The following is a 25,172-nucleotide window of genomic DNA, read 5'->3' as shown; positions in this document are numbered from 1 at the left end:
CAAATCTGTGTGGTCTAAGTTTGCATTTTCTATTAGGCAGCATTAGTAAATCTGCCCTGTTGTGTGCCACACTACAAACGTGCATTAATTTGTTGTTAATCAGTAAAGGAAGAGGCCACACATCTTGGTTCCATTTTTGCAAAACTGCAGCATTTTTCTTAGGGCTTTTCCAAAAACCCTGGCTATACTGCAAGGGAACTGCTACATGTGGACCCGCCAGGTGCTGTATGAGATTAGAAATATAGATTCTGCTTTTTGTGCCACCACGGTCCATGGGTTGTGTCTGGTATTGAAGTTCAGACTCATTCACCTGCATAAGGGATGAGATGCCATACAAGCAACAGGCCTTGGCTGAGGGTGCAGTACCTTCAGAAATGAAGAAAAAATAAAATAGCCCATTCTTCCTACTAATCATACATTCCTCTTTAGGCCACTCTCAGATGAGCAATTTTTTTCCTTTGCAATTGGTCTGTGTTTCAAGGACCGTAACACGGAGCTAATGGAAATCTGTGAACCTATTCACATACCTGAATTTTTCATGGCCATGTTTTAAAAAGTGTTTTTAAAATACAGATTTGCCCTGTAGAACATAAACCACTGACAGCAAATACAGAGACAACAATAGATCAAATACTGATGACACGCAGTTGCAATGTCATCCGTATTCTGGATGTGTGACAACACGCTCGTCTGAAACTGGCCTTAGGGATGTTTCACACATACCCCGTTTCCCTGAAAATAAGACCTACCTTGATTTTTCGAGGAGGCTTGAAATATAAACCCTACCCCGTAAAAAACCCTAGCTGAATTACATTTAAAAAAAGACTTACCAAGCAGGCTTGGTCCAGGTCCTCCTGCTGCTCTCCGGAGATCCACAGTGCATCCTCCAGTCCTTGTTCACCCATCAATTTTTGGTTATGGGATTCATAAATCCCACCTCCAGGAAGCGACAGCTCTGACTGTTTCTCCAGCGCTGCTCAGCCAATCAATGTAGCACTCGATGAACCAATGGGATGGTTGTGATTGGTTCATCGAATGCTGCATTGATTGGTTCTCAGCCAATCGCAGCCATTGTGTTATGGAGGCCGGATTTATGAATTGCCCAATCAATGCTGCGGCTCAGTGTATCGGAAGCCCCGGAAGCAGCGGGAGGGACTGGACCGAGCCTGCTAGATAAGTATAAGACATCCCCCAAAAATAAGACCTAGTGCCTCTTTTGGAGCAAAAATTAATATAACACTGGGTCTTAGTTTTGGGGAAACACGGTAAGCTTTTTGTAGACATTTTCATGCACTTTTTTTTAGCTAAAAGCAGAGGTGGATTCAAAAGAAATGGCGAATATAAAGGATGAATTTTTACTCCCTCCTGCTGGAGCCATTTCTGATCTTGGATCAAAAAAAAACTGCATCAAAAACTGCTACAAAAAAATCTATGTGAACTCACTGCAGATTCTGCACCATTTTACCATTCTATTGGATGTTGTGGAGATCTGCAACGCAGTTCACAAAGCACAGTTTATTTAATATGAGAATTTTATAATCCACATTGGGAAAAAAAAAGAACTGACAAGTCGACTCTTTCTGCACGGAATTCAACATCTTCCAAAGTCTTGCTTTTTACACGCAGGTTTTTGTGGCAGTTTTTGATGCCGTTTTCTCAGCCACAGCCAAAAGTGGGTCCAGTAGGAAGGAGAAGGAGAAGTCCTTCTTTTATATTTCTAAACTTATTGAATTCACCTTCTGGTTTTGGCTCAAAAAAAAAATCCTGCATGATAACCTGCCACCAAAAAACAGTGTATAAAGCCACCCTGATTCTGAACATATGTAATACAACATGATCATTTTTACACACTATGCACCCTCTTAAATTAGTTCTTGATGTGAGAGGTCCTTTAAGAATAAACCGTTACAGCCCATGTAAAGCTACATAGTGCAAGCAGTATCAGCAAGGTTTTCAAATTGATTGCTAATGGCAGCACAGTAAAACTGCAATTTACCTGCAAGGCTGTGAGGCCAATAATGAGTCAACCCTTATGGCTGCAGGTAAACCTCAGTTACATCTACTGTAGCCATTAACAATCAATTTGAAATTCATGCCAATGCCTAATGCTCCATGTTGCCTTACCAGGGAAGGTGGCCACAGTTTCTACTGAAACTACACTGAAGGTGAAATAACACTCGTTAAAATTAGTGGTCAGCCTTTGAATCTACAGGCAAAGTAGGCTCTCCGCAGCTCTGGTCAACAGTGGAGGGCGACTAGACATCCTCCTCTAGAGCACGCAGAAGCCCCAAATACATGTTAAAAAGCTTGTCTAAAGCAAGTTGAACAGTTTTAAGTAGGACTTTCCCAAGTAAATATGGTCAAAGGATTATTCCTGTGTAATAAAGGTTGGAGTAAATTGAGTGTTACATGTCTGGTTTCACATATGTTATTATGTTAGTAGACCTTATGTCGAAAGCATAGTGACTCATTACCTGCCCGCCAGATCCTTTCATATCCTTCATATTCAGTGCATTTTTCATCCCTTTTCCTTTCTCTTTCTTTCCTTTCTTCTTTTTGCAGCAGCATTTCTTACATATACAGAAGCAACAGGTGATAATCAATAACCCGGCCACCACTGCTATAGCTATGATGGCCCATGGAGGCACTAGAAGTAAGAAGGTAGAGTGAAAAACAAATGAGAATTTGTACTCATTTACTGCTACTACTAAAACAGCAGATGCCAAGAACATGAATTATTGTCTGAGGCCACCATCAATGACCCCGTCCTGCATAGTCTATATAACAACTGCAGGGAGGCAGTTTTCTACTGTTTCTACCAGGCAACGTAATTTTCTAGAAGAAAGTTCCTTCACCCCCAACAATGGGTCATTTCTGAAAATCCAAAATTAGTAAGAATATGAACAGTAATTCATCTAATTAGTCCTGCATTGAGCAAGGGGTTGGACCCGGTGACCCTGGAGTTCCCTTCCAACTCTACCTTTCTATCATTCTAATTAGCCCTTGCAATAAGGCTTAGGCCACATGATAACCAAAGATCTCTCTGTAGCTCTGCGCCCAAGCACAAGAACCTGTGTGCAAAACCACAATTGGTAGAACAAAATGTCTTTTTTCATTTGCTTTGTCTTCAAATTGGGGGTGGCTCAACCAAGCAGTTCTTCATGTAAACTATTGTATTGCATATTCATATACTACAGTACATGGAAAGAAAACTAGACTTTTCATTGAACCGTAGCTTTTTGAGACGAATAAAACATCATTTTTATCAAATATAAGTCAATACGAAAAGCCACAAAGATTTAGCTTGAATAAAGTGGATGAATTCCAGCTTCATGAACAGCCAAAATATCGATTTTTATTGGGAGTAAATTAAACAGCAAAACACACACCGCAATATGAAGGGGACAAGCGCGGAGACCAAAAGATAGGAACGCTTTCAGCTGACAAGATTCAGACCCTGCAAAGATCTCAATCCGACAAGCAGCGATCTGCAAGAAGATCTAAAACAACAATCTGTGATTGTAAGCAGACCGACACCGATGCACCTCTGTGATGAAGGTGAATGCAGGGAATCACACAAAAATTCTCGCGCTAGCGAGAGAGACGGAGAAGGAGAGCCGAGAGCGCGAGCGAGAGAGACGGAGGAGCAGAGCCGAGAGCGCGAGCGAGAGAGACGGAGGAGCAGAGCCGAGAGCGCGAGCGAGAGAGACGGAGGAGCAGAGCCGAGAGCGCGAGCGAGAGAGACGGAGGAGAGAGACGGAGGAGCCGAGCGCGCGGGCGCGGGAGGAAGACGGAGGAGAGAGACGGAGGAAGACGGAGGAGAGAGCCGGAGGAGCCGAGCCCGCGCGCGCGAGAGAGAGCCGGAGGAGCCGAGCCCGCGCGCGAGAGAGAGCCGGAGGGGCCGAGCCCGCGCGCGAGAGAGCGCCGGAGGAGCCGAGCCCGCGCGCGAGAGAGCGCCGGAGGAGCCGAGCCCGCGCGCGAGAGAGCGCCGGAGGAGCCGAGCCCGCGCGCGAGAGAGCGCCGGAGGAGCCGAGCCCGCGCGCGAGAGAGCGCCGGAGGAGCCGAGCCCGCGCGCGAGAGAGCGCCGGAGGAGCCGAGCCCGCGCGCGAGAGAGCGCCGGAGGAGCCGAGCCCGCGCGCGAGAGAGCGCCGGAGGAGCCGAGCCCGCGCGCGAGAGAGCGCCGGAGGAGCCGAGCCCGCGCGCGAGAGAGCGCCGGAGGAGCCGAGCCCGCGCGCGAGAGAGCGCCGGAGGAGCCGAGCCCGCGCGCGAGAGAGCGCCGGAGGAGCCGAGCCCGCGCGCGAGAGAGCGCCGGAGGAGCCGAGCGCGCGAGAGAGCGAGAGAGAGCCGGAGGAGCCGAGCCCGCGCGCGCGAGAGAGGCGCGGAGGAGCCGAGCCCGCGCGCGCGAGAGAGGCGCGGAGGAGCCGAGCCCGCGCGCGCGAGAGAGGCGCGGAGGAGCCGAGCCCGCGCGCGCGAGAGAGGCGCGGAGGAGCCGAGCCCGCGCGCGCGAGAGAGGCGCGGAGGAGCCGAGCCCGCGCGCGCGAGAGAGGCGCGGAGGAGCCGAGCCCGCGCGAGCGCGAGAGAGGCGCGGAGGAGCCGAGCCCGCGCGAGCGCGAGAGAGGCGCGGAGGGGCCGAGCCCGCGCGAGCGCGAGAGAGAGGCGCGGAGGGGCCGAGCCCGCGCGAGCGCGAGAGAGAGGCGCGGAGGGGCCGAGCCCGCGCGAGCGCGAGAGAGAGGCGCGGAGGGGCCGAGCCCGCGCGAGCGCGAGAGAGAGGCGCGGAGGGGCCGAGCCCGCGCGAGCGCGAGAGAGAGGCGCGGAGGGGCCGAGCCCGCGCGAGCGCGAGAGAGAGGCGCGGAGGGGCCGAGCCCGCGCGAGCGCGAGAGAGAGGCGCGGAGGGGCCGAGCCCGCGCGAGCGCGAGAGAGAGGCGCGGAGGGGCCGAGCCCGCGCGAGAGAGAGGCGCGGAGGGGCCGAGCCCGCGCGCGCGAGAGAGAGGCGCGGAGGGGCCGAGCCCGCGCGAGCGCGAGAGAGGCGCGGAGGGGCCGAGCCCGCGCGAGCGCGAGAGAGGCGCGGAGGAGCCGAGCCCGCGCGAGAGAGGCGCGGAGGAGCCGAGCCCGCGCGAGCGCGAGAGAGAGGCGCGGAGGGGCCGAGCCCGCGCGAGCGCGAGAGAGAGGCGCGGAGGGGCCGAGCCCGCGCGAGAGAGAGGCGCGGAGGGGCCGAGCCCGCGCGCGCGCGAGAGAGAGGCGCGGAGGGGCCGAGCCCGCGCGCGCGCGAGAGAGAGGCGCGGAGGGGCCGAGCCCGCGCGCGCGAGAGAGAGGCGCGGAGGGGCCGAGCCCGCGCGCGCGCGAGAGAGAGGCGCGGAGGGGCCGAGCCCGCGCGCGCGCGCGAGAGAGAGGCGCGGAGGGGCCGAGCCCGCGCGCGCGCGAGAGAGAGGCGCGGAGGGGCCGAGCCCGCGCGCGCGCGAGAGAGAGGCGCGGAGGGGCCGAGCCCGCGCGCGCGCGAGAGAGAGAGGCGCGGAGGGGCCGAGCCCGCGCGCGCGCGCGAGAGAGAGGCGCGGAGGGGCCGAGCCCGCGCGCGCGCGAGAGGGGCGGAGGGGCCGAGCCCGCGCGCGCGAGAGGGGCGGAGGGGCCGAGCCCGCGCGCGCGAGAGGGGCGGAGGGGCCGAGCCCGCGCGCCCGAGACAGACGGAGGGGCCGAGCCCGCGCGCCCGAGACAGACGGAGGGGCCGAGCCCGCGCGCCCGAGACAGACGGAGGGGCCGAGCCCGCGCGCCCGAGACAGACGGAGGGGCCGAGCCCGCGCGCCCGAGACAGACGGAGGGGCCGAGCCCGCGCGCCCGAGACAGACGGAGGGGCCGAGCCCGCGCGCGCCCGAGACAGACGGAGGAGCCGAGCCCGCGCGCGCCCGAGACAGACGGAGGAGCCGAGCCCGCGCGCGCCCGAGACAGACGGAGGAGCCGAGCCCGCGCGCGCCCGAGACAGACGGAGGAGCCGAGCCCGCGCGCGCGAGAGAGGCGCGGAGGAGCCGAGCCCGCGCGCGCGAGAGAGGCGCGGAGGAGCCGAGCCCGCGCGCGCCCGAGACAGACGGAGGAGCCGAGCCCGCGCGCGCCCGAGACAGACGGAGGGGCCGAGCCCGCGCGCGCCCGAGACAGACGGAGGAGCCGAGCCCGCGCGCGCCCGAGACAGACGGAGGAGCCGAGCCCGCGCGCGCCCGAGACAGACGGAGGAGCCGAGCCCGCGCGCGCCCGAGACAGACGGAGGAGCCGAGCCCGCGCGCGCGAGAGAGGCGCGGAGGAGCCGAGCCCGCGCGCGCGAGAGAGGCGCGGAGGAGCCGAGCCCGCGCGCGCCCGAGACAGACGGAGGAGCCGAGCCCGCGCGCGCCCGAGACAGACGGAGGAGCCGAGCCCGCGCGCGCCCGAGACAGACGGAGGAGCCGAGCCCGCGCGCGCCCGAGACAGACGGAGGAGCCGAGCCCGCGCGCGCCCGAGACAGACGGAGGAGCCGAGCCCGCGCGCGCCCGAGACAGACGGAGGAGCCGAGCCCGCGCGCGCCCGAGACAGACGGAGGAGCCGAGCCCGCGCGCGCCCGAGACAGACGGAGGAGCCGAGCCCGCGCGCGCCCGAGACAGACGGAGGAGCCGAGCCCGCGCGCGCCCGAGACAGACGGAGGAGCCGAGCCCGCGCGCGCCCGAGACAGACGGAGGAGCCGAGCCCGCGCGCGCCCGAGACAGACGGAGGAGCCGAGCCCGCGCGCGCCCGAGACAGACGGAGGAGCCGAGCCCGCGCGCGCCCGAGACAGACGGAGGAGCCGAGCCCGCGCGCGCCCGAGACAGACGGAGGAGCCGAGCCCGCGCGCGCCCGAGACAGACGGAGGAGCCGAGCCCGCGCGCGCGAGAGAGGCGCGGAGGAGCCGAGCCCGCGCGCGCCCGAGACAGACGGAGGAGCCGAGCCCGCGCGCGCGAGAGAGGCGCGGAGGAGCCGAGCCCGCGCGCGCGAGAGAGGCGCGGAGGAGCCGAGCCCGCGCGCGCCCGAGACAGACGGAGGAGCCGAGCCCGCGCGCGAGAGAGGCGCGGAGGAGCCGAGCCCGCGCGCGCCCGAGACAGACGGAGGAGCCGAGCCCGCGCGCGCCCGAGACAGACGGAGGAGCCGAGCCCGCGCGCGCCCGAGACAGACGGAGGAGCCGAGCCCGCGCGCGAGACAGACGGAGGAGCCGAGCCCGCGCGCGCCCGAGACAGACGGAGGAGCCGAGCCCGCGCGCGCCCGAGACAGACGGAGGAGCCGAGCCCGCGCGCGCCCGAGACAGACGGAGGAGCCGAGCCCGCGCGCGCCCGAGACAGACGGAGGAGCCGAGCCCGCGCGCGCCCGAGACAGACGGAGGAGCAGAGCCGAGCCCGCGCGCCCGAGACAGACGGAGGCGCAGAGCCGAGCCCGCGCGCGCCCGAGACAGACGGAGGAGCCGAGCCCGCGCGCGCCCGAGACAGACGGAGGAGCCGAGCCCGCGCGCGCCCGAGACAGACGGAGGAGCCGAGCCGAGCCCGCGCCCGAGAGAGACGGAGGCGCAGAGCCGAGCCCGCGCGCCCGAGAGAGACGGAGGCGCAGAGCCGAGCCCGCGCGCCCGAGAGAGACGGAGGCGCAGAGCCGAGCCCGCGCGCCCGAGAGAGACGGAGGCGCAGAGCCGAGCCCGCGCGCCCGAGAGAGACGGAGGCGCAGAGCCGAGCGCGCGGCAGAGCTGCCTGGGTGTGCGCGAGACGCGCGCGGCAGAGCTGCCTGGGTGTGCGCGAGACGCGCGCGGCAGAGCTGCCTGGGTGTGCGCGAGACGCGCGCGGCAGAGCTGCCTGGGTGTGCGCGAGACGCGCGCGGCAGAGCTGCCTGGGTGTGCGCGAGACGCGCGCGGCAGAGCTGCCTGGGTGTGCGCGAGACGCGCGCGGCAGAGCTGCCTGGGTGTGCGCGAGACGCGCGCGGCAGAGCTGCCTGGGTGTGCGCGAGACGCGCGCGGCAGAGCTGCCTGGGTGTGCGCGAGACGCGCGCGGCAGAGCTGCCTGGGTGTGCGCGAGACGCGCGCGGCAGAGCTGCCTGGGTGTGCGCGAGACGCGCGCGGCAGAGCTGCCTGGGTGTGCGCGAGACGCGCGCGGCAGAGCTGCCTGGGTGTGCGCGAGACGCGCGCGGCAGAGCTGCCTGGGTGTGCGCGAGACGCGCGCGGCAGAGCTGCCTGGGTGTGCGCGAGACGCGCGCGGCAGAGCTGCCTGGGTGTGCGCGAGACGCGCGCGGCAGAGCTGCCTGGGTGTGCGCGAGACGCGCGCGGCAGAGCTGCCTGGGTGTGCGCGAGACGCGCGCGGCAGAGCTGCCTGGGTGTGCGCGAGACGCGCGCGGCAGAGCTGCCTGGGTGTGCGCGAGACGCGCGCGGCAGAGCTGCCTGGGTGTGCGCGAGACGCGCGCGGCAGAGCTGCCTGGGTGTGCGCGCGAGACTCGCGCGTAGCAGGGCTCTGTATGTGTGACGTGCATGTAGCACAGCTGTATGTGACATACACGGAGCAGAGCTGTGTGTGACATACACGTAGCAGAGATGTCTGTTTGTGACGTGCACGTAGCAGAGCTGTGTGTGTGTCGTGCACATAGCAGAGCTGTGTGTGTGTGAGTTGCATGCAACAAAGCTGGGTTTTTTTTAACATACACGTAGCACAGGTGTGTGGCACATTGCACTGGTACTATAAATTTCCTAATAATTACTAGTAGTACTAAAAGTAGGTGACCAAGTCTCTTTAGGTATTTCAATTGTGCTGTCAACTGCAGAACCCATTTAGCAGCTCTGTCTTCACTTCTTCCCCCGTAATCATCAAAGCCCCTCACCATTACTGTCCAAGAACTGACAGTTCTAAATGGTACACTACATGTTTTATATTACATTCACAGTCAATGTGATACTGATATACGATGGACTTACATGGAATCTTGTTTATTTGATTCATAAGTTCCTGCTGGATTTTCCTGAATGTGTCGGCATTATTATCTCCGGATCCGGCGACCGTAGTGCTGTTTTCTTGCGAAACGATCGGCGGTTCTGTGCTGCTCGGCATTGTATGAGCTTCAGGCGGAGGCTCCGCTTTCTTGAAATGCATTATCGCTGAAAAAATATATTTAACAAATTAAATGAGACGAGTTTATCAACGCTGAGGAGGTACCAAGCCTGAAACAAAACCGAGCAAAAGACCAGGGTTTTCTTTTTAAGCTTTCAACGTTGAGCCATTATCAGCGCGGCTACAGGTATGTACGTGCACTCAGCACCGCTGCAAGCGAATACACGCACACACACTAGGCGCCACTACACGCAGGCACGCCCTCAAACAGCGCAGGTACGCCAACATACAGCCCGGGTACGCGAACTCAGAACCGCTAAACGCAGGTCCGCAGACGCACTCAGCACCGCTACATGCAGCTACGCACACACACCCACAGCACCGGTATGCCAACAAATAGCGCAGGTAGGTGCAAATACAGCCCGGGTACACACACTCGGAACCGCTAAACGCAGGTACGCACACACGTTCGGCACCGCTACACCCAGTGATGCACACGCACTCAGCATCGCTACGCGCAGGTACGCACACGCACTCAGCATCGCTACGCGCAGGTCCGCACTCAGCATCGCTACGCGCAGGTCCGCACTCAGCACCGCTACGCGCAGGTCCGCACACGCACTCAGCACCGCTACGCGCAGGTCCGCACACAGCATCCAGCACCGGTACGCGCAGGTCTGCACACAGCATCCAGCACCGCTACGCGCAGGTCTGCACACAGCATCCAGCACCGCTACGCGCAGGTCCGCACACGCACTCAGCACCGCTACGCGCAGGTCCGCACACGCACTCAGCACCGCTACGCGCAGGTACGCACTGAGCATCACTACACGCAGGTACGCACACGCACTGAGCATCACTACACGCAGGTACGCACACGCACTGAGCATCACTACACGCAGGTACGCACACGCACTGAGCATCACTACACGCAGGTACGCACACGCACTGAGCATCACTACACGCAGGTACGCACACGCACTGAGCATCACTACACGCAGGTACGCACACGCACTGAGCATCACTACACGCAGGTACGCACACGCACTGAGCATCACTACACGCAGGTACGCACACGCACTGAGCATCACTACACGCAGGTACGCACACGCACTCAGCATCACTACACCCAGGTACGCACTCAGCATCACTACACCCAGGTACGCACTCAGCATCACTACACCCAGGTACGCACTCAGCATCACTACACCCAGGTACGCACTCAGCATCACTACACCCAGGTACGCCCACGCACTCAGCATCACTACACCCGGGTACGCCCACGCACTCAGCATCACTACACCCGGGTACGCCCACGCACTCAGCATCACTACACCCGGGTACGCCCACGCACTCAGCATCACTACACACGGGTACGCACACACACTCAGCATCACTACACGTATGTACGCACACACACTAAGCATCACTACATGAAGGTAAACATTTTATGTTCGCGTAGCGAAGATCGGGTCAATCTAGCAGTATGAAATCAACTGAAGGTACACGACTGATTTCCAGTCGAAATGTAAACCAACTGACATTCCACGGAATTTACGCCACATGTAAACCTACCCCAAGTCGGATGGCATTTTAAAAGAATTGCGTTTTTCACGCGCAGAAGAAAAAAACCGCGGCATGCTCCATTCTGCTGCAGATTCCGCGCGGATGGGCAACATTGCTATCACATTGATAGCAATGTGTGCGGATATATGCATACAAAAAAATACCATTTAAAGCAAATCCGCGGCAGATTCTGCGCGGTTTGTATTTTTCAAGTGGACATGAGGCCTAAAGGGAATAGCAGTGTGAGAGGTTCCCTGTTACACAAATACAATTTTTTTTATTTAGTTTAATACTTTTTAATTTTTTTATTTAGTTCCACCACAGGACTTGTGATCACTTTATAGGATTTACAAGCATCCGTGCATGGCAGCCCTAGAAGCTTTTACTAGGCCTTGCCATCAGCATCTAACTGGTTAATCACTGTGATCAGAGCTAGCTGACTGTATGGCATACATTTCAGTTATGCAGTCTGTAAGGTGTTACAACAAATATTTTAGTTTTTTTTTTTTACAATCTTCTGAATAATTCCGCACAAAAGCTTAAAGTAAAGCTCACACGACCGTATGCTCACTGTGCATTAGCCGCTCAGTTTTCTGTAATACGCAGTATCAAAATCCCATGAACCTTAATGTTGCCACTTACTAATTAAGAGTGTGAAAAAAATTGTGGCATGCACTACTGCATACACACAGACTGTGTATAGGGATTGGGAGCACGCAGCAAGTACACGTCATCGTATGCTTGCATGTGAGAGATGCGTGTGGCACTCCAGTGAACACATTCGTGTGAGCCTGGCCTAAGGGCTTAGTTTGTGTTTCCTTTCACAGTCCTTTGCCATATCTTGATTGTCTCACTACATTTTGGTCCGTACGACACGTTCATCATCTCCCCACTGCTGCTTGTTTGCATCCCAAAAAGGTGCCATTAAAAAAAAAAAAGAAGTAAAACTCATTCTACAAAAATAAGCCAAGTAATGGTTATATTGGAGATGTGAAATGAAAAATTGTGCATCCTTAAGGTCTAAAACAGGCCACACTCTTATTTAGTATACCTGGACGAAGCACTGTATTTGCGCACTATAAGATGCACCCGAGTAGACAGCAGGATGCATCGGGGTTTAAACAATGACAATAGGAAAAAAAAACATACTAATTAAAACTTCCATGAGGGTCCAAGAAAGTTGAGAGGTTAAAGGGCTTTTTCCTGGCAATTTTTAATGATGACCTATTGTGAGCATAGTTTATCAGGTGGAGTCTGGCAGGAGGCGAGTCGAGCTGCTGAGGCCCCAAGGGAAAGCGATGTGGTTAAGAAAACCAGAAGGAAGGAGAGAGAGGAGGTGGCTGCCAGTTCTGCTGGATCCTCCCATGAAGACAGTGCGGACGAGGAAAACGAGAAATTAGAAGAGACTTTAATAATGTCACAAGGCTCTGTGATAGAGGAGGTTCCAATGACCGGCTAGGCTATGATAGCGTTGCGTTAAATAGCGTAGTTAGTGAGACATGCCTTGTGGATGTCCACAATCGGCACACCCCAGGGCGCACGGGATTCACTTGGTTTAAAGGTAGTTATTGCAGGTCAAGGATAGATAGGTTTTTTTTTTAAAGGAGGAAGCCGTCTCCTCATCGTTATCGGTGGTGGAGGTGGAGTTTTCCGACCACTGTATGATTCTTTTTTCTCTGAATGTCACAGAGACCCCTCGGATGGGCTAAAGGTTTATGGAAGTTGAATTCGTCACTCCTGGAAGAAGCGGAAATAAGATAGTCCTTTGAGGATTTTCTTCAGAGCCAGGAAACGCTACTGGGCCTATGCAGCAGTAAGTGAGTGTGGTGGGAGACATTCAAACATCGGGTAAGGAGGTTCTTCCGACAGATCTCCAACCTCAGAAGCCTGAACAAACAGCGTATGTATCAGAGCCTGAGGAGGAAACTCAAGCGTTTCGTCTCGATTGGAGGTAGCCACGAGTAGATCTCCAGAGTGAAATCCTTGCTCAAGAGATGTCAGTATGATAGACACGCATCTTTGGTTCTTGAGAGGCATTTTGGGAAGTACCGCTCGCCCAACCCCTACAAGAACTGTAAGATGTCAGTGAGTTGTAAATTGGTTACAGGTCTGCTAGAGAGTACTAGCTCCCTGAAAAGGTCCAGATCAGGAATTCTGGAGGTCGTCAAATCCTTCTACCCGCATCTCTTCGGCAGGAAAGAACTTAATCGGGACGGAATCTCGGCTTTCCTGGTGGAAACCATTCCTGAACCAGGAGTAAACCCCTCTCTTGGCGTTTTGACAGAAGCAATTACAGAAGAGGAAGTCAGACTGGCGATTGATGGGCTTCGGTCCAAACCGTTGCCAGGTCCAGACGGCTTAACGTCTTGGTTTTATAAAGCCTTTAAGGAAATTTTGGTTCCCCTCTTGACTGAGGTTTTTAATGAATGTCTATCCTCGGGCGTTCTGCTGGAGTCAATGAGGAAGTCGGCCCTAATTATTCTTTCAAAGGGTAAAGATCCGCTCCGTATTGAGAATTGGCATCCCATAGAGCTCCTCAATGCAGACAGAAAGATTTTGGCAAAAGTGCTGTTCACTAGGTTGGTGAAATTTGCACCCGAGCTACTTTCTGGGGCTCAGCACTGCTCCGTTCCCGGTCGAAGCACGTTTAGCGCTGTGCTGAGTGTCCGGGAGGCTGTGGAGCAGGGCAGGGCGGGAAGGGGTTTTTACTTTCCCTGGATCAGGCTAAAGCTTTTGATCGAGTAAATCACAAGTACCTTTGGTCTGTCCTTTTGAGATATGGTCTGCCGGTGGGGTTCGTAAAATGGTTAAAAACATTGTATTCAGTGGCCGAGAGTTTCCCACTCGTGAACGGTTGCGTTCGCGGTCCTTTTGTAATCGGGTCTGTTGTCCGTCAGGGATGTCCTCAGAGCCCCTTGCTTTACACGTTTGTTGTTGATCCCTTCCTCAGAAGGGTAGACGGGGGACCGTTGGCGTGGATGAGGATGGACCAGGGGGTGCCAGGCTCGGCCTTGAGGACAGTGGCGTACGCTAATAACGTTACTATCTTTGTCTCCTCTTGTGAGGAGGCGGGGTGGGTGATGCCGGAAGTTGTTCGCTATTTGGAGGTCTCTGGGTCAAAGATCAATCTGGAAAAGTGCGAGAGTCTTTGGCTGGGAGGGGGAGATCCTGTTTTTGATCTTCTGGACACTCTCCCAGAACCCCAAGATTCCGCTAAAATTTTAGGCATCGATTTCGACCAAGGAAATTATCCCGAGAAAAACTGGGAAGGCAGGTTGAGGAATGCCACTCAAAAGGTGGATCAATGGAAAGGGTGGTCTTTGACCCTGAAGAGAAAGGGTTTGCTTGATCAAGACTTATCTGCTCCCTTTGTTGATGTCCCTGGGAAATGTCTGCATTTTGCCAGAACCTCTTTGGTCACGGGTCTACAGCCTGTTCTTCCAGCTGTTATGGGGGAATAGGCTGAACCCAGTCAAGAGGGAGGTTACTTACCGTACGAGGAGACTAGGCGGGTTGGGTATGGTTAACCCAGTGGTATTCCTCGTGAATACCTTTTTGAAAACGAATATCGCAAACCTCTGGAAAGAGAGACTCCTCCGTGGGTATCCTCCTGTAAGGGATGGTTTCGGCCATTCTTCCAGGAGTGGGAGACAGGAGGGCGTGTGAAGGACTTTCGTACACCGCACGGACATCTTCCGCCTTACATTGCACCGGTTCTGAAGGTTTTACGCCAATAGAGGCTGACCGTGGGGGAAGTCAGGATGCTGGCCAGGCGTGTGCTGGACCAGAGGGTTTTGGCAACCTGCTTTCAGAGTCCATTGGCCCTCAGAGACTGCCCAGGTGGGGATTGAGGGAGTATTGGGACTTGACCTGGCGCTGCTTCCATGGTAAACTGTATGTGGGGGACAACTTGAAGCACAGGACCACGAGGAAAGGGGTTGTCCCTGAGAGGCGTGTGGCAACACTCTGGAGAGCATGGACCACTTCCTGCTTTACTGTCCCTTTAATACAGAGGTATACAAGAGGGTAGGTGCTTCCTTCGGTTGGCCTCGGCTGGCTGATCTTACCTATGCCGAGTGGTGTTATGGAGCATTCAGAGATCTGGGTGGCAGGGACCGCTGCACTTTATTTTTAGTAAGTCTAGTGGTTACGTATTACACATGGAACGCACAGTGTTTAGTATTGGCGCATCATAAAATCCTCCTCAAGGACGAGGCAAGTAGGAACATTCTCGGTGACATGGTGAATGTGTGTTCTCTGGAGTTTGAAAGGTTGGGTAGGCCTCGAGCAGCCTTCCTTTGGAGGGGTTTTTGCTTTGGGGTTCCCTAGCCTGGAGAGCTGTTTACCGGTGGGGGGCTGGATTCTTTCACCCTAGCTTTGTGTTTTGTTTTAAGTTAAAATTTGAATAAAAGGCTTACAGGACCCGAACCAGGGCTGGAGGTAATGGTTATATTTTTGTCAATTTTTCCTGTTCTGTATATTTAGGCTGTGGATTATTATGCATTATATGGTTTGGTGGGTGGCATTATGTGTTATGGTTTTTCGTGGGTGGTATCATGTTTTATGGGTGGTATTATGTTTTGAGTTTTTGTGGGGGGTAGTATTTATGTTATGTGGGTGTGTATATTAAAAAAACAAAAAAACTTATATGTTTACAAGCATGATTGGCAGTGGACCAGGGGATGGGTAGAGGATGATGCGTGTGTAGTTTAGGAGGGGGAGGGAGGGATAAAAAAATTCTTGTTTTACTAATGTGTGTTTTTTCTCTATTTAGTAGGTTGGAATACGAGGCAGTAACATTACAAGACACTTACTGAACACAGCATAGCCCTAAACGCATCCCTGAGGCAGATGGGTACTCACTAGAAGAAGACTTCTCCCTAGGGGAATTAACTGACACAATCAAGACCCTCAAAATTGGCAAGAGCCCCAGGCCTGATGGCTTTACGCCGCGCTTCTTTAAAATATGTGAAGCAATGGCCCCGATAATGCTAGATGCCTTTAACACTGTTTCGCGTGAGTGCCCATTCCCCCCACAGGCCCTACAGGCCACCATAACAGTCATCCCTAAACCTGGAAAGGACCCCCTGGCCTGTGGCAGCTACAGGCCTATTTCATTGCTAAACATCGAGACCAAGATCTATTCTAGCATGTTAGCGGCCCGTCTGAGACCTCTTATCCCCCTACTGATAGACAGAGACCAGGTGGGATTTGTCCCCAGGAGGGAGGCAGGGGATAACACAATGAGAACTCTGGCTATTGTGTCCAGGGCACGCCGCTCCGGGGACCCACTGTACCTGCTATCCCTGGACGCCGAGAAAGCATTTGACAGGGTGAACTGGAGGTTTCTAGAAGCGGCTCTGCAGATGGTGGGCATAGGCCCACGCTTCTTGGACAGGGTTTTAGCACTATACAGGGACCCTGTGGCTAGGGTACAGGTCAACGGGCAGCTGTCCCAGCCAATCAAGATTAACAACGGCACCAGACAGGGGTGTCCCCTGTCTCCCTTCCTCTACATATTAGTGATGGAGACATTGGCGAGGGCGTTGAGAGCCAACCCCGACATACAGGGGGTTAGGGTGGGCAGAACAGAACACAAAGTCGCGCTATATGCAGATGACCTCCTGGTGTATATCACCAACCCTAGAGTAGCTCTCCCATGCATACTGAAGGAATTTGAATTATTTGGTAGGTTGTCTAACTTTAAAGTCAATCTCAGTAAATCAGAGATATTTCTGTTCTGTTATTTTGTAAATATGTATATATGCTTCTTGCGACTGTATTTGGCAATTTCTTCTGTTATTTTGCTATTTTTGTTATTACGCCCTGTAATGTTTTTTTACTTCTATAATAAAAAGATTCACTGTTAGTGCCACATCACAGTGTACTGTAGTGGCTAACACTGCTAATTGCAGGTGCAGTTCCTATTGACTTTAATGAGGGATATGCCTGCAATTATCAGTGCAGGCTATTACACAAAGGTTGGGGGGATTCGTTTCTGCTCCGTACAGGTGTTGTTGCGCTGGCAGCAGATGCCTGAGCAGCTGATCAACCAGAATCTCAGCCAAGGGTGAACATAGTATAGAGGCAGACTATGCAACTGCAATGGGATCCTTGGAAGGAGAGGGCCCAAACTTTGAAACTGCTTGAACCACCCCCTTTCATACTGGGTATGGAGAACATATGAAAGATCTTCTTACAAAAAGCAACTGCATTGTTAGCAAACAAAGAGGTGGAGAATTTGCGTAAGCTTCATTACAAAGGTACAGGAAACAAACACCAGGCCCTCTTGTCCTGTCCTGGACAACATAATGGGGGTCCCATCTCTTCCATGTACACCACTGACTCCAGCCGATCAACTATGGATAATCTATTCTGCCTGGAAAGCTCCTTTAATGTCACTAACTTTGGTGGTCTAAGGTAAAGAGAGGGTTTTGTAGAAGGGCGACAGGAGACAACACTTCAAAAACTCCAATTATATTACAGCACTTCAAGTGATGACGGAGGACAGTTTGGGCTCACTCATTAGTAGGGTGGTTTATTTCTGTAAAACTCAGAGGGAACAAAGATCTGACAGAGAGGAACGGATAACCTACCAGCTATTTATCAATGGTACAACGAACACAGTATGTCAATCATATGTTAGTTGTCCCTCGGGTCCGGGTTCTCTGTAGGCACCTAATACAGGGTCAATACTACTCAAATGGGTAGCAAATGAGACTGCAGAATAACCAGCTCAGAAACGGATAGCGACGAGTCCCTGTAGCTGGAGGAACCTACAATTTAAAAGCTGATGGGTTGTCATAGCAAAAATAACTTCTAAACGTCAGGAAACAAGTAATCTGCGCCAGAATCTGATGCTGCTGGGATGACAGATGGCTGGCATCTGCTGCCATGGTCGATATCTGTGAAGAGTCATTGCTGCTTCTAGAGAGGAAACCTTCCATCTCACCTTCCAACAGTATGCCCCCTGAGCTTCAGTCAACTCATTGCAGAGCTAGTGCGGTCACATCGCCCTACAGCTGGTGGTCTGATCTACTTACCTCTCCCGGCTCTACGACTCTATTAGCAGGTAGCTAAATGTGCGTGTTGTGCATTAAGTACTATGAATTGCTACAGTGCTCTCCATGTTGCCCTGTACTAATCATACACGTCTGTGCTGGAGAGGGAGAACTGCGCAGGTATGAGCAGCTGTAGAGTCTCCCAATGACCAGGCAAAGTGCTTTATGAATGCTTTTACTGATGATTAGAGAACCTGTCAGCTGCCTGAAGCACCACAAACTAACATATGGCGCTGTTAGGGGAGGTGACAGGCAGTCGAGTGCTGGATTTTTCATACTCGCCCACTTCCCGCAATGCCCACCACTGATTTCCATGCACCAGTCGAAAATCTGAGATCTCATATACAAGTCTATGGGACAGGACTATGAAAAGTGAGATTTTCATCTGGGGTGCAATTGTCAGCGGCAGGCACCGCGGGGACCAGGAGGTGTAAAACATACATCACCCCACTCCCTGTCACCTCACCTAAAAACATCATACGTTGGTTTGTGGAGCATTAGGCAGGTAACAGGTTCCCTTTAAAGGTGCAGTCAGGGGTGTCTGGCAATTATAGGATCTACCGCAGAAACATTTAACCAACATTTCTTCCTGCACAAAGGTGTGACTTAAGATACTCTTATTCGGGGCAACAGTCTTGCCAGCGAGTATTGCAGAGGTCGTCTGAGATTTCTTTCAGCTGCATTCGCAGTTAACAGGCGTCCATTTATAGACGAAGACCAGCGAGCGACTCTCACTCCTTGCCGTTAGGTCCTGTGTTTACACAATCCAACACCATTATATTCTGAAACATGTTTAAATGAATTCAGTAACCGCTAAGCTTTGCATCGCCTTACCTTCTCTTGTGGTCACCGCTTACAATCACAAGTTCTGTGTGGGGTGTAATGGAGGAATCTTCTCCGATCCGTGGCTGACCTCCCCAATAACACTGCAAAAGACAGAGATGAGACCACCATGGAATAATGAAATATGCAGGGGGGGGGGGGGGGGGGAGGGACGTACAGAAAACGGACAGTCAAGGATCTGCTCACGCCACGTTCAAGGTCTACACAGTGGAATATAATCCACAGTAATTAGCAAAATTAGCAAAAAAGAACCACGGCACTCACTCGACCCCACCAGAAAAGAAAACTTGGGGGGGACAGAGAGAAATTCAAAATGTTTCCTTCACTGTAGCGAAAAATATTCATGCAAAGCCAGCAACGGGGCTATGGACCTAAGCCCCTTCCACAATCCCAATACTATAGCAAAGCTGTGGCAGCATGTAATGATGCGAAAAAAAGCTTCTTGATTAAAAAGGAGCATATTTTATTGTTTCACAGTTTTAAAAGAGGCAACGTTTCGACCTACAAACAAGGTCTTTTTCAAGCCAACAAACTAGTGAAAACACGGTTCAGGCTCCATGTTCCGTATCAACGGAACATTGAGTCTGAACCATGTTTTCACTAGTCCCCCCACGCACGATCTACGGAATTCCGCACAGATTACAAGAATAGCACATGTCCGCTCACATGACTCGACAGCAATTGCGATTTCCACAAGTATAAATAAAATCGCAGCATGCACTATTAAAGTTAATGGAAGCCATTCAACCCACGGCCCATCCGCAATTTACATTGCTGATAGGTCGGGGGTCCGACAAAAAGATTTGTTATATGGAGGCATTAAAACTTTTACAGGACAAGTAGAGGTTAACCGCGGGTTAACCTGTTCTGCAACTGAGCCATTTATTTCTTATTGGTTGACAGCAGATTTAGCTCTTATTGGACAGCAGCAGAGATGAGCCGAGTACCCTGATAGGCTGCCAAGTTGTGAGGTGACAGGAGTGATGCCTTCAGCAATTGGTGCGTTTGTTGCTACACAGCGCCAGAAAGCCCGCGCGGGAGGATAAATAATTTTTGGCAGTTGGTCGTCGGAGGAGATAGGAGAGACAGTTCAGTTCAGTCAGGAGTTAGTAAGAGAGAAGAGAGAGATTGCTGGAGTCAGTCAGTCATTGGAGGATACAGGAGAGAGAGGTCAGTTAGAGTTGTGTCATTATAGTAAGTTAGTCGAGCGTCAAAGCAGAGAGGCCGTCGTCTGAGTGGTACGTTGCTAGTCAGAGCAGAGAAGCCGTCGGCTGAGTGGTGGGTTGCTAGTCAGAGCTGAGAAGCCGTCGGCTGAGTGGTGGGTTGCTAGTCAGAGCAGAGAAGCCGTCGGCTGAGTGGTGGGTTGCTAGTCAGAGCAGAGAAGCCGTCGGCTGAGTGGTGGGTTGCTAGTCAGAGCAGAGAAGCCGTCGGCTGAGTGGTGGGTTGCTAGTCAGAGCAGAGAAGCCGTCGGCTGAGTGGTGGGTTGCTAGTCAGAGCAGAGAAACCGTCGGCTGAGTGGTGGGATGCTAGTCAGAGCAGAGAAACCGTCGGCTGAGTGGTGGGTTGCTAGTCAGAGCAGAGAAACCGTCGGCTGAGTGGTGGGATGCTAGTCAGAGCAGAGAAACCGTCGGCTGAGTGGTGGGTTGCTAGTCAGAGCAGAGAAACCGTCGGCTGAGTGGTGGGTTGCTAGTCAGAGCAGAGAAACCGTCGGCTGAGTGGTGGGTTGCTAGTCAGAGCAGAGAAACCGTCGGCTGAGTGGTGGGTTGCTAGTCAGAGCTGAGAAGCCGTCGGCTGAGTGGTGGGTTGCTAGTCAGAGCTGAGAAGCCGTCGGCTGAGTGGTGGGTTGCTAGTCAGAGCTGAGAAGCCGTCGGCTGAGTGGTGGATTGCTAGTCAGAGCTGAGAAGCCGTCGGCTGAGTGGTGGGTTGCTAGTCAGAGCAGAGAAGCCGTCGGCTGAGTGGTGGGTTGCTAGTCAGAGCAGAGAAGCCGTCGGCTGAGTGGTGGGTTGCTAGTCAGAGCAGAGAAGCCGTCGGCTGAGTGGTGGGTTGCTAGTCAGAGCAGAGAAGCCGTCGGCTGAGTGGTGGGTTGCTAGTCAGAGCAGAGAAACCGTCGGCTGAGTGGTGGGATGCTAGTCAGAGCAGAGAAACCGTCGGCTGAGTGGTGGGTTGCTAGTCAGAGCAGAGAAACCGTCGGCTGAGTGGTGGGATGCTAGTCAGAGCAGAGAAACCGTCGGCTGAGTGGTGGGTTGCTAGTCAGAGCAGAGAAACCGTCGGCTGAGTGGTGGGTTGCTAGTCAGAGCAGAGAAACCGTCGGCTGAGTGGTGGGTTGCTAGTCAGAGCAGAGAAACCGTCGGCTGAGTGGTGGGTTGCTAGTCAGAGCTGAGAAGCCGTCGGCTGAGTGGTGGGTTGCTAGTCAGAGCTGAGAAGCCGTCGGCTGAGTGGTGGGTTGCTAGTCAGAGCTGAGAAGCCGTCGGCTGAGTGGTGGATTGCTAGTCAGAGCTGAGAAGCCGTCGGCTGAGTGGTGGGTTGCTAGTCAGAGCAGAGAAGCCGTCGGCTGAGTGGTGGGTTGCTAGTCAGAGCAGAGAAACCGTCGGCTGAGTGGTGGGTTGCTAGTCAGAGCAGAGAAGCCGACGGCTGAGTGGTGGGTTGCTAGTCAGAGCAGAGAAACCGTTGGCTGAGTGGTGGGTTGCTAGTCAGAGCAGAGAAGCCGTCGGCTGAGTGGTGGGTTGCTAGTCAGAGCAGAGAAGCAGTCGGCTGAGTGGTGGGCTGTTAGTCAGAGCAGAGGAGCAGTCGGCTGAGTGGTGGATTGTTAGAGAAGAGGAGCCATCGGCTGAGTGGTGGATTGTTAGTCAGAGCAGAGAAGCCGCCGGCTGAGTGGTGGGTTGTTAGACAGAGCAGAGAAGCCGTCGACTTAGTGGTGGGTTGTTAGCAAAGAGGAGCCGTTGGCTGAATGGTGGGTTGTTAGAGAAGAGGAGCCGTCGGCTGAGTGGTGGGTTGTTAGTCAGAGCAGAGAAGCTGTTGCTTGAGTAGTGGGTTGTTAGTCAGAGCAGAGGAGCTGCCGGCTGAGTGGTGGGTTGTTAAACAGAGCAAAAGAGCCGTTGGCTGTGTGGTGGGTTGTTAGTCAGGGAAGAGGAGCCGTCGGGTGAGTGGTGGCCTGTCAGAGAAGAGAATAGTTGACCATCTGAAGAGACAGCGAGCGCGGACAGCAGTGCAGTTAGATGTCAGTCAGTCAGAGGTCCCAGGCATATTATTCCCAAAATTGTGAGATACACGAGCTCTGATGAAGTTGTAGATAACAAATGTTTTTAAACACTGATGAATGGGTACTGGTGTACCTTGACGCTACCGGAAGCTAGGGGGTTGACAGGAGGAACGCCCAAGTCACACCCCTAGTTCCTGATAGGCGCAAGATGGCAATGTCCTCGAAGGTCCTGGAATGTCAGTGATGCTGCAGCCCTGTAACCATACTCGTCATTGCTCCGCCGCAGTTGCCTCCCTGTCCATCGCCACTGTGATCTGTGCTCAGCTCCTGCAGTCTCTGGACGCCATCTGTCAGTGTCTCTCCCCGGCGCTGTCGGCTCCCTGCGGCGACGGAAGCATGACATGATGGGTGAAGGGGGCGCTGCTAACGCAAAGGCGAGGTAAAAGTCCCATGGGGAGGGCGATGTACGCACTGCCGACACTACATTACATGGATGGGGTGGGGGGCAGGCTGCCGGTACATCCGCTAAACGGTGCTCTGGACTCTCTGCTGCCCAACCCGCTGTGCACTTCCCTTGCAGCAGGGGCCGCTGTCAGCATTTTTAAGACCTTACATTGACGGGGTGGGAGGCCGCCGCCAGAACTTAGCTCCGCCCCTGTCCTGCCTCCTCCCATTGCAAATAGTGGCAAGGGACGAAGAGGGCGCGGGAGCTCACTGCACTGCTCCGGCTCTTCCAGACTCCCCCCCCCCCCTGCAGAGAGGGACACCGTATATCAGCCGGGCTGAAAACCCGGCCGATATATGGCTGTCTGAATAAAGCCCTTAGCTTTAGGCACAAACAAAATCCTGCTTCTCCAGCACTTAGTAAACAGAGTCATTCCCTAACTATACGATTATGGCTAGCTGCAGCCGCACGAACACAGAACATTTGCACAAAGTCCAGTTTTTTTTTCTCTTTGGTCCGGAATAAAACATCCCTTGAGGCCAGCACAAAACCTGGGAGGACTATGGTACAGACTGGAGAGGTGGTATAGTGCTGACACAGTCCTGGACAGCTTTGGTCAGGAAGTCTGCTGCAGCCTGCTTGTAGAAGTCCACCCTCTTCCCCCAGACACCCTTAACCCCCCTCCCCCACCACCGCCACCAACAGCCTCTCCCCAGCTCTTGTGACATCCAACCCACCACTGAAACTCCTTTTAGAGCCGAGTTCTCATTTATTCAGTTCCCTCCTAATGAGGGTTCACAAAGCGACAGAAAAAAAAAAACACACATGTAAGGGAGCGGAGCCCTAATTATTAATGAAAAAGAACTTTTTGCATTATTCACCTCTGATATTTGACAACTACAGAGCTGTGGCACCATCTAGTGGCCATTTAGATAATAGCAGCTTAAAATTCTGGATTAACTATGCAGATGCAAAGTTCTACATCTGGGCAAGAAAAGTGAAAAAAAAAGCATATATACAATAGGAGGAATTGGGTTAATCAGCAGCATATGTAAAAGAGACTTGGGTATACTAATAGATCATAGATTGAACATGAGTCAACAATGTGATGCAGTAGCCAAAAAGGCAAGCACAATTCTGGGATGTATTAAGAGAAGCATAGAGTCTAGATCAAGTGAGGTAATTATTCCCCTTTACTCTTACTTAGTCAGACCTCATCTGGAATATTATGTCCTGTTCTGGGCACCCCACTTAAAAAAAGACAGACATACTGGAGCAAGTTCATAAAAGAGTTACCAAGATGGTGAGCGGTCTGCAAATCATGTCCTATTAGGAACGGTTAAAGGATCTAGGAATGTTTAGCTTGCAAAAAAAGAAGACTGAGAGGAGATTTAACAGCTGTCTACAAATACGAGGGGCTGCTGATAAGTCTTTGGTTTTACCCAGACAGAAACGAGATAGGAAGATGGGATTAGAACAACGATCCGCGCCACCATATAACAAACGATGAAATAACTCACCTGACGCCCAGATATCGCGCCAGAGCGACACGATATGGAGGCGCGCGCTGAGCACTTAGAACTCCCACCTCCACAAGGTAAGACATGCTATTTAAAAGATGTATTTTCAACTTATTGTTATGCTTGAAAAAGGCGTCTAAGAACGCCGAAACACGTTGTATGAATACTGCTGCAAGAATTTTTCTTGTATGCAATCCCGTTGTATCCTTTGTTTTGGAATAAATTTGTTACACAATAAAGACTATCTGCTATGACAGTTGGTTGGCTCTGAATAAGAAGATCTACAGCAGGAGTGCGGAAAGAAACTTTTTTTCTTTGAAACTTCAAAATAGGAAGATGAAACTTTACATTTATTCCACATACACTCGACTGATGTCAACACACTTCTTACATCGGTATTCCAAGTTCTGTAAGCCTTGCAAAAAGAAGGATTTCGTTTGTGCCTCAAACCAGTCATCCGTAGCAGCCATGGCATCAGAAATGGTGTTAATTTGGTACCCTTGAGGTGTTTCTACAGGTTTGGAAACAGATGATAGTCAGAGGGAGCTAGATTTGGTGAATAAGGTGGGTGGTCAACCAGCTGGAAGCCTAGCTCCATCAGTTTTGCTGGGGTCGCTTGTGCAGTGTGAGCGGAGGCGTTGTCTTGCAGGAACAAGATTCCTTTGGACAGCTAGCCGCGTCTTTTGGCCTTCAGAGCTGCTTTCAATTGGTCCAAAAGTTCAATGTAATACCTTGCATTGATGGTGGAACCATTTTGAAGGTAGTCCACTAGCAGAACACCCTCCTTATCCCAGAACACAGATGCCATCACTTTAGTGGCTGATTTTTGCACCCTGAACTTCTTTGGGCGAGGAGAACCACTGTGCCTCCACTCTTGACTGCTCCTTGGTTTCAGGGTCATACAAATAAATTCAGGACTCATCCATAGTGACCAGTCAATCCAGGAAGTTCTTATCAGTCCGGAAACGCTGACAAATGGACTGGGAAGTTTTCACTCGCATGCTTTTCTGATCTGTTGTCAAACATTTGGAGACCCACTTTACAGATAGCTTCTTCATGTTCAAATGTTCATGGATGATGACACAAACACATTCATTAGTAATCCCCATGATGTCTGCTATTCCTTTAGCTGACATTCGCCGATTCTCCAGTATGAGGTTGTGCACAGCATTGACGATCTCCGGAACAACATCCGCTCTCGGTCGTCCAGGACGTTCCTCATCATTGGTGCTGAAGGGGCCCGTTTTAAATTTGGCAACCCAGTTATTACCTGTAGAATATGAAGGGCATTGATCCCCCCAATGTCTGTGACATATCACCCTGAATATCCTTCGTGGACTTTCTTGCAGAAACAAGAATTTTATCACTCCTCTGCTCTCATTTGCTGTGAATATCGCCTTAGACTTTGCCATTTTGTTTTCCCACATGCCTAGATCACTGTTGCCATAAGCTACAAACACAACATTTTGAAAA

General features: G+C 53.5%; 1 protein-coding gene across 1 annotated transcript in view; it reads right to left on the bottom strand.

The window, feature by feature from the left end:
- Positions 1-25,172, bottom strand: part of LOC136625810 (synaptotagmin-2-like) — a 154,555-nt gene that overhangs the window by 96,788 nt on the left and 32,595 nt on the right. Inside the window, exons 2-4 of the mRNA XM_066600323.1 lie at positions 18,527-18,618; positions 8,933-9,112; positions 2,475-2,647 (exon numbers count right to left, since the gene is read on the bottom strand). Of these exons, the coding sequence (XP_066456420.1) occupies positions 2,475-2,647; positions 8,933-9,107 (348 nt within the window). The 5' untranslated portion in view covers positions 9,108-9,112; positions 18,527-18,618. The remainder of the gene's footprint in view (positions 1-2,474; positions 2,648-8,932; positions 9,113-18,526; positions 18,619-25,172) is intronic.

Source organism: Eleutherodactylus coqui, chromosome 4, assembly GCF_035609145.1.
Source record: "Eleutherodactylus coqui strain aEleCoq1 chromosome 4, aEleCoq1.hap1, whole genome shotgun sequence".
In the NCBI taxonomy this organism is placed as follows: Eukaryota; Metazoa; Chordata; class Amphibia; order Anura; family Eleutherodactylidae; genus Eleutherodactylus; species Eleutherodactylus coqui.
This window is presented reverse-complemented; position numbering and strand designations above follow the sequence as displayed.